The following is a 15757-nucleotide window of genomic DNA, read 5'->3' as shown; positions in this document are numbered from 1 at the left end:
AACAAGTAACAGGCAAGTGAGGTAAACTATTGAGTTGAGAGAGGAAAACAGGTTAAGAAAAATAAATAGCATCCTTTATCCTGAACTCTAATGAATACAGATTGGAGCAAGCTCCTTAGAAGTGACCTTTTCCAGGTCTGTCTCAGTGAATTCTTTATTCATATATATATATATACTTCTAAGACAGTATTACTGGCTTCAGCTTCTAAGCATATACTTCTAGCTGATGTGTTTAAGATTATAAATGGAATCAGAAAAATCACAGAAAAAGAAAATTGTCAAAATTATTTTAGCTGCTTTGAACACATTACTCCTCCCTTTAAAAAAAAGTTCTGAAAAGAAAGTATATTAAGCCAGCTTAATTACCCTTTAGATCTTGCTAGAAATCACAAAATAAAAATAATAGGCTGCACTCATCCTGAGGGCATACAATAGAAAAGTCATACGTTTGACCTACTATTAGTGTTTAGATATGCTCCCAAAGGAACAGGTTTTATTTCTTTAAAGAAAACACAGGATTGTTGTGGTACATATCATACACCCCTGGGCCCTGAACTGTAAGAAATTAGCTTTTCCAGCATGAGAGCTGGGTAGTAAGAAGTGATGTGGATAGATAATGTTTCTGGATAGAGCAGATGCAAAGCAGCGTGCCCATGATATTGAACATGGTATTCCTGATACTGAACAGATGCCATGCTCCTTTGGTACTGCCTAGAACTTTGTAAGAACCATGGCTGGTTCTCTCTGCAGATTAAAATGTGTTCTGAGGCTAAACTTTGAGAACATGCAGCCTGACAGGTGAGCATCTTCAGGCATTGGCATCATCGAGCTAAAGGTACCACCATTTCTGTTAAGCCCAGTGGAGTGTAATAATAAATTCATGTCACAAGATGGAGCTTCAAGCCAGCTGTAATGGCATCTCCACACACTCATGGCATGGCTTTTGTTTTTGTTTTAAATAGGAGCAGCAATTTCATAGCATATTTAAAATTTATTTTAAGAAATACACAGTATCCAATTAATTAGATTAATTACGATGAAGGATTTATGGAATGAAATTATAAGAATGTACTTCCCTGAATACATTCACACTAAGGATATAAAGAAAAAGCAATTTAAAAGCATTTGCGGTGAACAATGGATGGACCAGCTTCATCATATTCCTGTTTGCTGATCCACATTTGCTGGAAAGTAGAGAGGGAAGCAAGGATAGAGCCTCCAATCCAGACCGAGTACTTGCGTTCAGGAGGAGCAATGATCTGTTTAAGAAATAAAACATTAAGTACGACTGTCTACTATGAATAAAATACATTTTTATACAAAAATACTAAAGCAGTGATCTGTGGTATTAAAAAACACTGCACCTATGTGCTAGTGCTATCCATTGCTGCAAGCAGCAAAGTTTAGAATTTGTTATATAAATCTATACCCTCAAATTCTCTGCCTGACTCAACCCTCAGTGCCCCCTGTCCCTGGTGCACTCATGTACTCCTGAGCATATATGAGAAAAGGGGAGATAATTGCTCTGGAAACATAATGACAGTCTAGGTGGGCTTGAAAAAAATCAATGACCTATGGAGCACTCCTTTTGGTATAGCTGATAAAATGTTTGTAAAGGAAAAAACACAAGAGTTGAAGCAGCCGAACAAAGATTAGTTTGTCAGGGTCTCTTTCAAACTTGTAAGCCAAAGACAAAACCAGCATTTCCTCTCTTCCACATCCATCAGACTAGAAGGGCTGAAGAAGCTCACATAGAGCCCCAGAGGAACATTTATATTCCTGGGTTCATGCTGTTCTTTGGCCACATTAGGACATTTGACTGAAATCAACATGAACAAGGAAATGAGAGAAAGCTCTCTTCTTCCCGCACCAAAGTTACCAGTTTGTGATTATTTGCTAGGTACTCCAGATGTGATTCAGAATGTGTTAAAAGCACTCACTTTGTAAGGTGTTGCATGTTTCATTAGATCTTTGAGGACTTTGTAAATGCCAGCTCATATAATCTACAAAGATTGCACCATACATACCTTGATCTTCATGGTGCTAGGAGCCAGGGCAGTTATTTCCTTCTGCATCCTGTCTGCAATTCCCGGGTACATTGTGGTGCCTCCAGACAGCACATTGTTGGCATAAAGATCCTTTCTGATGTCTATGTCACATTTCATGATGCTGTTGTAAGTGGTTTCATGAATGCCAGCAGACTCCATGCCTGGGGAAGGTACAGAAGAACAATGAGGAAGCAACTCCATACAGAGACTTAAAATTGTTAATGCAGAACTGACATGCTGTTTAGTGATTCTTTGGAGGACATCAGTCTCAGAGCTTTGGAAATCTGGAAAGTCATTTTGCAGTTGCCTAAATTATTTGCTTAAGAGTTCCTTCATGTACAGTCCTCCTCTCCCCCTTACACACAAGTCCTCCTAAAAAAGAAAGTTGGGGGTGTGGAATAGCAAAGTTTCCAATAGCCTTCTGCAGGCAATCTCAATTGTCCTAAGAATTCCTTATATGGTCTTGGAATAATTTGTTCTCTTTTTTTTCCTTTTTTTTTTTTTTTCTTTTCAAATTAAGTCAACTCAGAGACAGAACAGTCAAAATATGTCCTAATACCTCTAGGCATGCAACTGCTTTATCTCTGAGTTGAAATTCTGCCTATTGGCAGAACTGACTCTGGATTTCTGTGTGACCTAGTTGCAAATCTGCCTTCATGGATGTTGATTAGCATGGCATCATCTTGACTTTGCTCCGAAAAGGCAATGAACCATGGATTCAGGATTTGGAGCAGTCTTTTGGAAAAATAAAAGTAGGTCTTGCTGCCTGCATGCCCCTCCCACCTCTTCCCACTCCTGGCAAGCACATTCAAACATACAAAATGATACAGGCCCAATGCCAGAAGGCAGGAATAAACATTGTGGGTTTATTTTGGGAAAGCATTTTGGCTAATTGTTTAATGTGAAGTTCTTCCCACCACATTAATAGACCTGTTCTAAAAGATTGTTTTATAGTGGGTGCTAGGACACATGCATAGCTGTGGATGAGTCAGTAATGGAGCACGAGCAAAAGGAAATAGGGACTTAGTATTTCTGTACAGTTTCCCAAGGCAGAACAGCCACTGAACTCACCAATGAAAGAAGGCTGGAAGAGCGTCTCTGGGCACCGAAAGCGTTCATTCCCAATGGTGATCACCTGACCATCAGGAAGCTCGTAGCTTTTTTCCAGAGACGAGGAAGATGCAGCAGTGGCCATCTCATTTTCAAAGTCCAGGGCCACGTAACAGAGCTTTTCCTTGATGTCACGGACAATTTCACGCTCCGCTGTAAGGAGGATTCAATCTTTAAAATGGCATACAGGAAGGACCCAGACATGTTGACTACTTGTTCCCTTTCACCTTCCAACACCCTCCCCTTATTTTAAACAAATCCCCTGCTAGCTTTTCAAGGGGCTTTCATGTTGGAGACCTTCCCATGCCTATTCAACTGCAGAACCACTGAACAAGGCTCTGTTTCGGCGTGTCCTTACCAGTGGTGACGAAGGAGTAGCCGCGCTCCGTCAGGATTTTCATGAGGTAGTCGGTGAGGTCGCGGCCAGCCAGGTCCAGGCGCATGATGGCGTGTGGCAGGGCGTAGCCCTCGTAGATGGGCACATTGTGGGTGACGCCGTCCCCAGAGTCAAGCACGATCCCTTTGGGAGGGTAACACACAGATCATCGCCATCATCCCCACGGAACCATTGCAAACACCTGTGCCACGTTCCCCTGGGGCTTACCTGTGGTACGTCCAGAGGCATAGAGGGACAGAACGGCTTGAATAGCTACATACATGGCTGGCACGTTGAACGTCTCAAACATGATCTGAAATGCAATTAAAATAATTGTCTTTACACTAGAGGGTATAGCTTAGTTGAAGCAATTTACTGAAAGAGAGGTAGAATGCAAGATGTTGATATTTCTCTATGCTTGGTAAAAACAAGAAAGGAAAATACAAAATCTAAATCCAAAAATATTTGTCCTGTAAGGTATCTCCCTGTATTTGGCCTATATTTTTATCATATTAATATAGTCTCATGCACGTATCAAAGATAATTTTGTAATAGGCCTGGGCATAAAAATAAATTAAGATTACAAAGTTTGGACAGACTGGAGATAGTCAGATACAGTGATCTTCTAAACTATATGTAATAATATGTAAATATGACAGGTGGTGGCTGTGTGCTTTCCATCTCCCACAACTGAGAGAGACAGACTGCTGGACAGCACGACTGACTGGAAAGATGACATTCACATCCTGCTGAATGAAAAGGTTGGACAATTCCATAGCTTTACTGTGGCTCACCTGTGTCATTTTCTCACGGTTGGCTTTGGGATTCAGGGGTGCTTCAGTCAGCAGAGTTGGGTGCTCCTCAGGTGCAACCCGGAGCTCGTTATAGAAAGAATGGTGCCAGATCTGAGGATAGTGAGAGAAGCCAAGAGAAATAAAGAAAACCATCAGTCAGCAGCTCAGCATCACTTCCAGACACGTGCTGAGATCCAGCACTCTGCTTCAGCCCTAGATACAGGCTGGTGATGTTTCTCATGCAGTTGTTCTTACTGCCTCCACAGAGACTACCAGAACAACTGTAGAAAGAAAAGCACCATCCTCAGGCTGCAGTAATATATGACTTACTTTAAGGACACATACGGAAAATGAATATAGTACTCTTACAAGAGAAAAGACAGCACAGGACACACTTGGTTCCAGCAATGCTATTTCAATAATGACTGAAAGGGAAACAGTTCCAAAACAACTCAGAGAACATACACAGAGTTCAACAGATAATGGGTCTCTTGACAGTTTCCTCTTTTGGTTTGTACAGGCCAGCCCAAGAAGCCAAGAAAAGAAATGAAGATAAATAGTTTGTGAGGCTGAAAGTCAACTTGTGTTTATCACCTCCACATTACTTGTTCCTACAAGTTGTAAAAATTTGAGAACAAATGAGGCAGTGGGGAGGTTAATACCCTGATAAGAAGTAAAACAACCAGAGATTTCAGTCTGAAGGCCAAGAAGTCTTTCCTAAGCTTGTTTTCAAGCTGGTAGTCATTGGGGACTGGTTGATATGTTTGGCATCTAAAAGATTTTGCTTTCAAGCAAATTCTACAATACTGAGAGTCAAGTGCTGGGTGACTCCACACACTTCCAGTGTGTTGGGTTGTCCAGACCGTTCCAAATACGTTTTTTCTTGAACCAAAAGAATACTGGGTAGCATGACACTTTCATCTAAAATTTAGTGGATATTCTGCAAATATTTGGTTCAAATAGTTCAGTTTACCAGCAGTACACATTGACTCCTCAAAGCTGAAATACCTTCTCCATGTCGTCCCAGTTTGTAATGATGCCGTGCTCTATGGGGTATTTCAGGGTCAGGATTCCTCTCTTGCTTTGAGCCTCATCACCCACATAGCTGTCTTTTTGACCCATACCAACCATCACACCCTATAAAATAATACAAATTGTGTTAGTCTCTCAGAGAATAGTGTCATAAAGTAGACAGAACATCAGCTGTGAAACAAATCCAGTTGCCATTATACTAGTTACAACATAGTTTACTAATACTAGCAAATGGAGTATTATGTGTTGCTCTTAAATTGCCAGTATTAAATGTTTCATTATTAAATCTCTGGAGTTCATATTTCCACTACAGTTGAGTTGGTTTATGTTTCTTATTATTTAGGGATGAACAGTCTGCTAAATGATAATAAAGTGGAGTAAAAGCAGAAGGTGATATTGTGCCGTCTAAGGGTCAAGATTGAGTGATACACAATTTACATTCCCCAAAGCTTCAGTTTCAACATTTTTTAATCCTCTATTTGAATGCCATAATACTGTGATTAGGGATGGACAAAGTAATCTACTGTGTGGACCTCTTTACAGATATTTTCATGGATCCAGTAGAAATTATTAAAGGACCAGAAGCGGGAAACTACTCTGGATATACACTAGACTTTATGTTAAAATCAGAAATAATGAAAGAAAAATAGAATATAGTAGGATCCTTTAAGTACATAATACTCCTATCAGAAATTAGTCATTAGAGAATCCAAACCTTGGCATCTCTAAATCCATGTCTTAAAAACAGGCATCCTAGATTTGCAATTTTTAATGGAATGCTCCATCCTAAATGATCAGGAAAGAAAGGTTCTAGAAATCTGTGTTTGTTTCCCCTGTAACTATATGGCTTGGTTTTGAGCAATTATTATCATTTCCACTAGCTACAGATGATGGCATTTGCATGCACTTTTCAAATTATGGTAATTCCTAGAGGCATCAATTAGCCCTCCAGTCCTAGTTTCTGCGTTGAAAGGCAGGTATTTCTCCAATCCTGGAGAACTTTAAATGAATTTGCTGGGTATATAAAGTCTTCATCTTGCAAAGAGCTTGCCTCTTTCCACCAGGGCCTTGGATGACATAGAAGCAATTAGGTGGATCTGTTAATTACTTGGATTAGTTTGTTGTGACCTAGACAAGCTGCTCTAATTCATGCTTATGGTGATCTGTCTCATAAACTCTCTATAATTAACAGCTCAGATAATAAATGTGTTCTGCAAACTATTAAAATATAGTGGAGTGCATCATATACTCAAATGTAAACCTTGAAGCTAAGGAAACTCAGCTCTTAGACAGGTACCCATTTCTGGTACAGCTTAATGAATAAAGCCAGAAAGGTTAGGAGAAAGCCAAATGAAAACTTCTGCTTCCTCCTTTAGTCTTCCGCACATCACCTATTATCGGCTTTAAGAGCAGTCAGAATTTCCAGATCTTCCTGTGTGGGGCTTATTTGGATTTTGGGTTGAGTTTCTTTAACCTAGTTTTACTCACCAAGTTTTCTGGGTGATTCAAAATTAAAGGGCAGGGAAAAGATGGCATAGAAGGGAGTGAAAAAATTTAAAAGGATTCCTTTACAAGGCATGAGACCTCCCTTGATTCAGGGGAGTGTGCTGCCGGACTCATTTTGCCTGGAAATACTGTGTTACACAGATGACCCCAGGCTGGACTGGCCCCAGACACAGATGGCCCTGGCTGAAGGGCTGGGGACAGGGCAGCAAAGCCTTCTACAAGCCCAGTAAGGAACAACCAAAGTAGTTCATCACCTGGTGCCTGGGACGACCCACAATGGAGGGGAAAACTGCTCTTGGAGCATCGTCTCCAGCAAAGCCGGCTTTACAGAGCCCCGAGCCATTGTCACAGACAAGGGCAGTGCTGTCCTCTTCCTCACACATCTTCTACAGCAGTGCCCGTGGCCTTCCAGACAGAAAAGAGCCCTGTGAAAACAGCAGGGAAGAATTAAATCAAAACCAAAATCACGCTCAAGTAGCAGAGCCACCCTGGCCACCAGAACCTGCAAGGAGGGGAATGGCCCTGGCTGGGAATCACAAGGACTGCAGGGCTTCCTTCTGAAAGCATGAGAGCTATCAACCATGCCTGGGTGCACTAGAGATTATCCAGGGAATTCCAGAGGAGACTTCCAGCCCTGAGGCACAAGCAGAGAGATCAGGGAGCAGCAAATGTTTATCTAAATTTGGTCTCAGAAATCCATGGCTGGGGGAGGGAGATAAAAGAGAACGCTGGACTGACAGCTGCAAAAACAAAGATTAATTTGCATTGAATTCAGCACAACTTCTCCTGCTTTTCTATCAGCCTGACAAAATCCTGACACTTGTGGATAGCTGTTAAAATGTAAGAGCACTTCAACTTCCCATTCTAGTCTTGGGCTTCCCAAAAACTAGCTATATTAAATGCTAGGCATGTACCAGGGGTGTTTTCCTGATGCAGATATTAATCCACTGATGAAAATGGCCAATTAAGTTTACATTTGACCTTTTAAAAAGGTAGAAATTTTTCAAATAAAAAAGGGGAAAAAAAGAAGCAAGTCTTATCCAGTTCTCCCCTATTCAGTTAGAAAAATAAACCCACCTTTAAAATTAAGTCAGAGACAGTATGTGTTTTAAAAACAGGCCATAACATCTATCATTATTTCAAAGCAGCTAATAAACTGCATTTGTAGAGTGACAGAACAATTTATGTTGGCTCCTTGGCTCAGTAAAAAGAAACTGTTTTCTTCCTCTGGCAACAGGAAGATAATATGAGTAATAAAAATGCTTTGAAGGCTTTGTATTGAAGTCAATTACAGAAACAAGCACTGAATACCAGGACTCAAGAAGAACTATTTGCTCACAATTTATAGCGTGGTAGGGAATCACTTGGCCTACTCCAAGCCTGGGCTTCCATGCAGAGTTCAACAAATTGCAGTGTGTTAGCAGCTAAGGGAGACAGCTGTCATCCACAGACCAGCTGGCTCCACATGCAGCCTCCAAAACCTTCTGCTGCAGGAATACTGGAAGTGCAGGCAGAAATGAGAATGGGGTCAGCAAGAGCCATGGCCAATGAGCAAGGGAGGCCACAATCTGTTAAACCTCTGCAGTGGATGGAACAGGCACAGGCAGTTCTCCCAAATGCCTCATTTGAGATCCTCTGCCTCTCCCCAGCCAGGCAGCCACGAGACATTGCTGCAGCCCTGCTCCTGCAGGCTGTGTGGGCAGAGTTCCCAGGAGCTCCTAGGATAGGGAAATCCTAACTTTGTATTCCAGATATTTTATCATTATAACTGTGGAAGGAAAGTAAGTTGCAATTTTTTAATTTAATAAACTCCTCAGGCTCTTTATATTAAAATATTTACTGAATGGAGTACAACTGTTATCTAACATGAATGAACAGGCTGGTTTGGACAAACCATTTCCTAATTAGGAAATATGCTTTTCAGCTGTCTGTTTTTGGAACAGCGTTTGAGGTCAGGGGGGTTGCTCAAACCAAGGCAGCTCGTGCAATGCCAAAAATCACTTGGGGGAGGGAAGAAGGGGGCAGGAGAGGCTACATTTCTGAGCTTAGTGGACTCTAAATGAAAACCATATTTAGTAATAAAGCACAAAAAGTTGAAAAATCAGACAGAGGGCTCTGCTACCAACCAATGAGTTACAGCTCAGGACTGCCATGGCAGGCAGTAGCAAGATCTTAGAGCAAATGTCACTGAGTGCTGTGGAAGAAAGGAAATTTTTCTCCCAATAAACAGTCTTTAGCCTCTTTCTTCTCCCCATTTTACATGCAAATATAATCAATCACCTCCCCAACCTCCACAATAAATTATAAAGAGAACTCCAGCTCCACAAGTGCTGCTTGTAGCCTGTTTGTTAATGAATGTTTGGCATTTTACAGAACAGTAGTTTCATATGCATAGAAACAAGGATGAATACACATGCATCCTCAGTTTATCCTATTAGACACTGCTGATTTGCATACTTCCAGCTCTTCCTGCAGTCACATTCCACGAAACACTCTTTCACCTCACACTTGATTTAAAGCACTAAAGCAAATCTCCTAAGAAATACTACTGCACACCCCACCAGGAACTCTGTCCCTAACTAACACCCCAATGTCACACGGGCTCATTTAAACCAGAGTATATCTGCAATTCCAGCAGTGGTATTACACAAACTATTTCTTTATACAGATGCTAAAGTGCTGGTAGAATCAGTTAAATTATTAGAGGAGAACTTTTCCTTTCAGAATATAAAATAAAGAAAGCTCAGTATAGATACTACAAGCATTTTTTCAACTCAATTCTAATAAGTCTTTTAAGCAAATTACAGCACAGCAGTACATCCTCCTGAACAGCTTCCACTTGACATTATTTAATTGAAATCCTCCAGCAACCTGTAAATCATGCATTGGTTCCGTGCCACTTACCCTGACAGCGCTTGGCTGAGGATGGCTGCTCTGGGGTGGTACACTCTGTATCTGAAACCCCAGAGGTTTTATAGCCCCTTCAGCTCTTCTCCTCCCACCAGCCTCCCAAACAAGGAGCAGAGACAGACAGAGACAGAGCTGAAGTCTCTAACAAAACCATATAGGGACCTTAATACAAAAAACTCTAATCTGGGTGGCCACAGGCCCTGGGTCTCTTCCACTGCATTCCAGTGTAGAGCTCATGAAACAGGAGGAGACTTTCAGCTGTGTAAGATAAACACTTTTAAACTTCAGGAGAGTTGCTAAAATCCAGAGAGAGTGTGCCCACAGTAGACATTCTCTGGCAGGAGGATCATGTGTTCCAACAAGAGAGGTCCAGGACTCCACAGTAACATCCAAGAAGCAGAATGAGAAATTGGAAGAGCAGTCATTTATAACAGGGAAAGTCTTTTTAAACAAGCACCTTGCTGTCACTGCAGATTTTGATAAAAAAAAAGAATAAATCTTTTTGGCCAGCTACACAGCTGCTCAATTTTTCTACAAAGTCTCTTTAAAAGCTTATAATCTTGCTTGTATAAGAATTATTGCCCACAGGCTTAAGGGTAGTAAAAAAAGTACTGGCTGTTGTACAAGATTCACAGAGAAGTCCTTGAAGGTTATGAAAATGTTCAGTCAAAAGATTGTTGTGATCCTCTCTGCTCTGTGATGGGTTAGAATCCATTCTGTTTCTGTGAAAGTTTATTTTCCAGCTCCAGGCTCTGCAGGCCAAATTTGCCTAAGGGCTGCTCCACTGATGCCCACAAATCTGGACTGGGAGAAATTCACATCACAAATTGTTCATAATAAAGTTGTTGAATTTTATAACCCCAGCTATCTTTTTCATTGAACACACTTTTAGCAAACAAAGGAACAGTTCTCACTGTACAAGTTATTTTCAGCACAGGCCTGGAATTCTACAGCTGTAGCCAACTGTTGTACGGACAGATTAATTCTGGTGAAGCGGCCCTTTCTCAGCCAACAATGTTTTGTCATTATGCTTGTACAACAGACAAGAAACAGCATCTCTTAACTCCAATACTGAAACTTACAAATTCAAAAGTTCTCCAAGAACACAAGCCAAGAGAGATGTGATGATCCAAGCAGATCCTTGCTTTGCAAGCCTTGTTACAACAGGGAGAGGCACCAGGCCTTTGTTATGGAGTGCTTGCTGCCTGAGTAGCTTTCATGCAAGAAAACCTCCCAGAAAACCACAGGGAAATTTTTTTGATGTAAAAATGTAAGGAATAAGCTACTAGCAGAGATAGTAAATAGGCAGAATTATGGATTGAACACCAAAAGGAATTTAACTTTTAAGGAAAGGAACTTCTAAGGAATGTAAGTGCTTTGGAGAGTCAGAAACAGAAGCTAGCAAGTGCTGGAACATGAGCCATGCAAAAGCTATTTGTTATTTCACTTCCATCACCAGGGCAAAAGACAGAGATACTAAAAAGAAAAAAAAAGGGGAAGAAAAAGAAAAAGGGGAAGAAAAAGAAAAAGGGGAAGAAAAATGGAAAGAAAATTAAAATACCCATTGTGGCAAGCAACCAAAACTGAGGATCTTAACAGGCCCTTTTTTTGCACATCTCCAACTGACATTCAAAGGACAGCCAAAACCAAATTCTTAGTTTTTAAACAACACTCAACAACATAGCTGAGAAAACTTGCATACCTCATACAGAACATATGGTATTAGATCAGGCAACCTTGGTCAAGGGGAAGGGGAATTTCACAGGGCAGAACCCTTCAATGCAATATCATGTCTGATTTCAATACAAACACCAATTACCTTCTAGATTAGAAGAAACACACTCCAAGGTTTTCAGAAACATCATCCTTGAATACCTAGACTGGGACAAAGATTCAAAAAGAATCCTAAATTTCTGCCTTACTGAGCAGAAGTTCACAATCCCAAAAAAACTTGGTGGTGATTGCTCTGTGGCAAGTACAGCACAAGTGAGACTGCAGAGCCAAGTAAACAAGCTGGCACATCACCCAAGCAGAGCTGGCACATCATCCACACTGCTCCCTGGCACAGTCAGAAATACAGGCAAGAGTTTTCTACCTCTGTGAACATAAAGGAGACAGTGGCCACGCAGATACCAGAGACTGGACCTCAGTTAAGCTCCACTATGATTCCTGTAACCTTATCCTAGTGCAATTACTGCTGGTGGCAGTGGTGGCAGGAGCAGCCCTTGGCTGCATTCAGGAATGGTTATCTGGGTGGGGATCACACATCACCCTCCCTGCCATGGGCACAGGGGATTTCAGGGTGCTCATGAAAAAGACAGAGCTGACAGATACAGAGTCTCACTCAGAGCAGGCAGGTGTTGACATGGGGATACAGAGTAAACACCAGTTCTTTGGAAGGGGCTGCCCTATGGGGGATATTAGTTAGAGGCAGGCACAGGCAGGCTAGAAGAGGCTGACTGAGCAGTAGACAATGAATTCACAGCAAGAGCAGAGGGAAAATGCAGAGGTGCTGCCCAGCCACACAATCAAGAGCAGTGCTCAGCAGGCAGCTTGTCTCTGCAGTAGGACACTGGAAAATGCCAGGGCAGGAAGGAAGGAAGGCAAACAGGTGAACTATACAAGGAAATTAGGTCAGTCCAGCTCCAGGGACATAATAGAATAAAAGACTTTCTTTTCTTTTTAGTGGCTCCATGCTGAAGATATGATCACGAAAATATTTCTATACATAAAAGCTCATGTGAAAAAAATGGCATTAGTATGTTACACCTTTCTTCTCAGTAACTTAGGTCATTGCCAGAGGGGCAAAGGGGAGAGGGAAGAATGAACTCGGCATGAGACATGAATGAGAACCTAAAAAGGATTGCATAGAAAAAGTCTGAGAATCAAGCCGAGATGCTGGGGATCAAACCTCTGAACCCTCCTCTGCAGCTCTGGGCAAATAAGAGCTCATCTGAAATATATCTATATGTATGGAGTGGGGCTTTGGGTTTTTCAAGGAAAAGAACAAAACACCATTCCTGAAAGTAGTTTAGCTTTCCCACTGGAGGCCACTTCCAACACCAGCTTCTGCTGCCTTTCTGTCCTTATCCCACTCATTTGTACAGAAACTTCACAGCAGAATTTGCCTGGTGTGTCCCAAGAAGAGCCCCAAGGTTCTTCTTCCCTCTTTATTTCCATAGCCAAAACCTGTGGTTTTTATTTAACTCCCCCGAGAACTTCTCAGGTCTTCCATGCTAAACCCTTTTACAGTCTGCATCACAAGAGTATGTCTGGAGTACAGTCACAGAAAGAAAAAGAAGAGGAAAAATTAATTTTGTCCCTCTCTCCAGAATCTTTTCCCCTGATCTCTTAATAGAGATCCCAGCAAAGCTCCAATGCACATTGGGTACTCTCCTGTTGATTTCCAGCATCTTTCCATGTAGCAGTGGAAATTCAGCTACACCTTCCTTAAGCTCCTTCTTTTCAGTAACTGTGGATTGCACACAAAGTGTGCCTGGGACTCCAGAGCAGCTGGGGCTGCAGATCCCCCCATCCCAAGGAAATGGGCTCCTGCTGGCCCCAAGAGTGCCAGCTCAGAGGCTCAGCACCAGTGGGTAGATGCCATACTTTTTTGGTAAAGAAGGACAGAAGCTGCAGGCTTATCCCAGTCTATAGAAGAATGTGAATAAAGTAATCTCTTTGCTTTACTTTATAAGGGAAAACAACTTCTGAGATATGTGTGGAGACCTTCCTGCCTCCATCCAATTGGCTGTTTAGGAATGAGGCTCTGCTAAATATGTCTCTGGCTCCCTTTTATTTGGGGATTCCTTTCATCTTCGTAACATTAGCAGAATCTCTAAATGTTTTGGTTTGTCTGGCTTCAGGCCCTCTCCTCTATCTCATTGATAGGCTTTACACATCCCCACCCCCTATTTTGAGAACGACAGGAATAAATAAGCTTTAGGGAGCAGAAAGTCACTCTAATAACCTGATTCATTGCAGCTGTCACACAGTAAGCATCTGTAAAGTGTCAGATTAACCATAAACTGTCAGGCCCATAGATTAGCTTTCTCTGTGATTGTCAGGCTCCTGCACTGGTCCCTCTCTAATAACTAAGACAAAATTGCTCTGATCATCTTCATGCATGGCAGTTTTAAACCTTCAAAATTCGGAAAATAGTTTTGCTTGTGCTCTTCAAGAGCTACAGGAGACAGTGTTTGCCATCTGGGCCTCTTAAGTAGGCTGATAAAGAATGTTAATTCACAACCTTCCTTCATCTTCTTAACAAGGTATCTTCCTCTGGTAATGTGGTAAAATTATCCTTCATTCAAAATCAAAGGAATATGTTCAAAGCAAAAATGAGATAATGTCTCCCCCATCATCCTTCTTAGATAAATAAACAGCACATCAGCACAAGTCCTGCTGGGTCAGGCTGATATCCATATAGCTCAGTATCCTGTGTCTGAGATTTCCTGAGAGCAGATGCTTGGGAAGAAATGGGACACCTACACTTCCTATATCCTCTCTCCTTCCTTATGTAAAGCAGAAGGATTTCTTGAGACAGGCATATGTACCCATATCCTCATGCATAATGGATTAATAGATGCAGATATATTTCAAATTTTCCCTCCATAAATTTGACTAGTTTAAATACATAGTTTTGAATGCCCTTCAATATTTTTTTAGTAGAAATAAAGACTGCATTTTGTCTGCAAGGCATCTCCTGTAGCTCACAATTTAACTGGTATAGACAACCCTAATGTTACAAGGAAAGCAACAAATATATCAGAAAGATATTCAAAGCAACGCTGTGTGTACAAGAGCTGCAAATCCAGCAGAGATGCTGGGTCAGCCCTCAGGCCAGTGGCCAGGGCAGAGCTCTGGCCCACGGTGTGCAAACTCTGAACAGCCCCTCAGCAGCTGGGTCACAGCTGGTACTGGCACAATTGCCCAAAATCACACTGCAGGTAAGGCCTCACAATAATGTTACACTGGAACATCTCTCAAGAGCCAGATTCCCGTGATGATTAGAACCTCTGCAGCAACAAGCTATCCAAACTTGTCAAAATGTAAATGACATCTTCCCACCCTGCCACTGTGGCAAACAAGTGCTGTACTTCCAGGGAAGTCACCCTAAACAGCCTGTGTGGGACAGCGAGGGCCAGGGGCCCTTCCTCCACAAACTTCCCAGACTCAACAAGGTCACTGCTTTCACTAGCACATTTAATAATTTGCTGTAGTGCCAGAGTTTCACTTTTTGGCTCTAGATGATGCAAATTGTGGAGCCACTCACCACAAGTGCCACCAAGGTGGAACCAGCCTCTCCCAAAGGCCCAGCCCTGGTCTCCATCTCTTGCTCCTGGCACTGGGCTTAGAGCATTTGGAGTTTAAGTGTCACTGTAGGGCAGGACAAGAAGATGTGGCCACACTGCAACTTCCTTGTCTTCTGTATGAGTCACTCAGCACAACCTACAAACAGCTGAGAGCACAGCTGAACTTCTTTTTTTTAAAACTTCACAAGAACCACTAAATAACAGTGAAGGAATGAGCGTTAAGTGGCAATAAACCAAAGAATGTACAAAATATACAAGGGGAATTCTATCACCTTTGTGACTAAAGTGAACACATACTTTTAATAAAAAAGATAAAAAGGAAACTTACTTTTGGAATTGGCATGCTATTATATGAAAGTGTGTGCTGTTATATGCAAAAAGTAAAAAGTAATGTGGCAAATGCAATCATATTGAATACATGTGCATTTTCTCTATCAGAAAAAAAGAAGTCAGAAGTCAATTTGAAAGTTTGCAAAAACTGTTTGGGGCTTTTTTTGACTTCCACTCCACTGCAAGAGGATGTTAAAAGAGCCATCAATAAAGCTGGGCATGGACATTGCAGCAGGCAGGAATAGCCTGCACCCACACAGGTGTTACAAATAGGCCAAAGTGCCTCCAGAAAAATCAACACTTACTTTCATTAGCCCTTAAAAATGCTTGTGGGGT

General features: G+C 41.7%; 1 protein-coding gene across 2 annotated transcripts; it reads right to left on the bottom strand.

Moving 5' to 3' along the window:
• Positions 1–966: 966 nt before the first annotated feature.
• Positions 967–15069, bottom strand: ACTA2 (actin alpha 2, smooth muscle). Of its 2 annotated transcripts, none has more exons than XM_064717379.1 (9): positions 15052–15069; positions 7121–7291; positions 5337–5465; positions 4329–4439; positions 3763–3847; positions 3517–3678; positions 3120–3311; positions 2028–2209; positions 967–1259 (listed from the first exon to the last, which is right to left on the bottom strand). In XM_064717379.1, exons 2-9 carry the CDS (start codon positions 7247–7249, stop codon positions 1116–1118), a joined length of 1134 nt encoding a protein of 377 aa, XP_064573449.1. In that variant the 5' UTR covers positions 7250–7291; positions 15052–15069; the 3' UTR covers positions 967–1115. The 2 variants fall into 2 exon arrangements, with proteins under 2 accessions (XP_064573449.1, XP_064573448.1); XM_064717378.1 differs by lacking the exon at positions 15052–15069 and adding an exon at positions 9771–9812.
• Between the last annotated feature and the right edge of the window lie 688 nt (positions 15070–15757).

This window comes from Zonotrichia leucophrys, chromosome 6 (genome assembly GCF_028769735.1).
Source record: "Zonotrichia leucophrys gambelii isolate GWCS_2022_RI chromosome 6, RI_Zleu_2.0, whole genome shotgun sequence".
In the NCBI taxonomy this organism is placed as follows: Eukaryota; Metazoa; Chordata; class Aves; order Passeriformes; family Passerellidae; genus Zonotrichia; species Zonotrichia leucophrys.
This window is presented reverse-complemented; position numbering and strand designations above follow the sequence as displayed.

What these genes read in the sequence shown, in the direction of transcription:
- ACTA2 (XM_064717379.1), bottom strand. Translation starts at nt 7,249, where the DNA reads ATGTGTGAGGAAGAGGACAGCACTGCCCTTGTCTGTGACAATGGCTCG. An exon ending in TGCCTCTGGACGTACCACAG is followed by an intron (nt 3,679 to 3,762) that starts GTAAGCCCCAGG and finishes ACCCTCCCAAAG; the next exon opens with GGATCGTGCTTGACTCTGGG. An exon ending in CTACTCCTTCGTCACCACTG is followed by an intron (nt 3,312 to 3,516) that starts GTAAGGACACGC and finishes TCCTCCTTACAG; the next exon opens with CGGAGCGTGAAATTGTCCGT.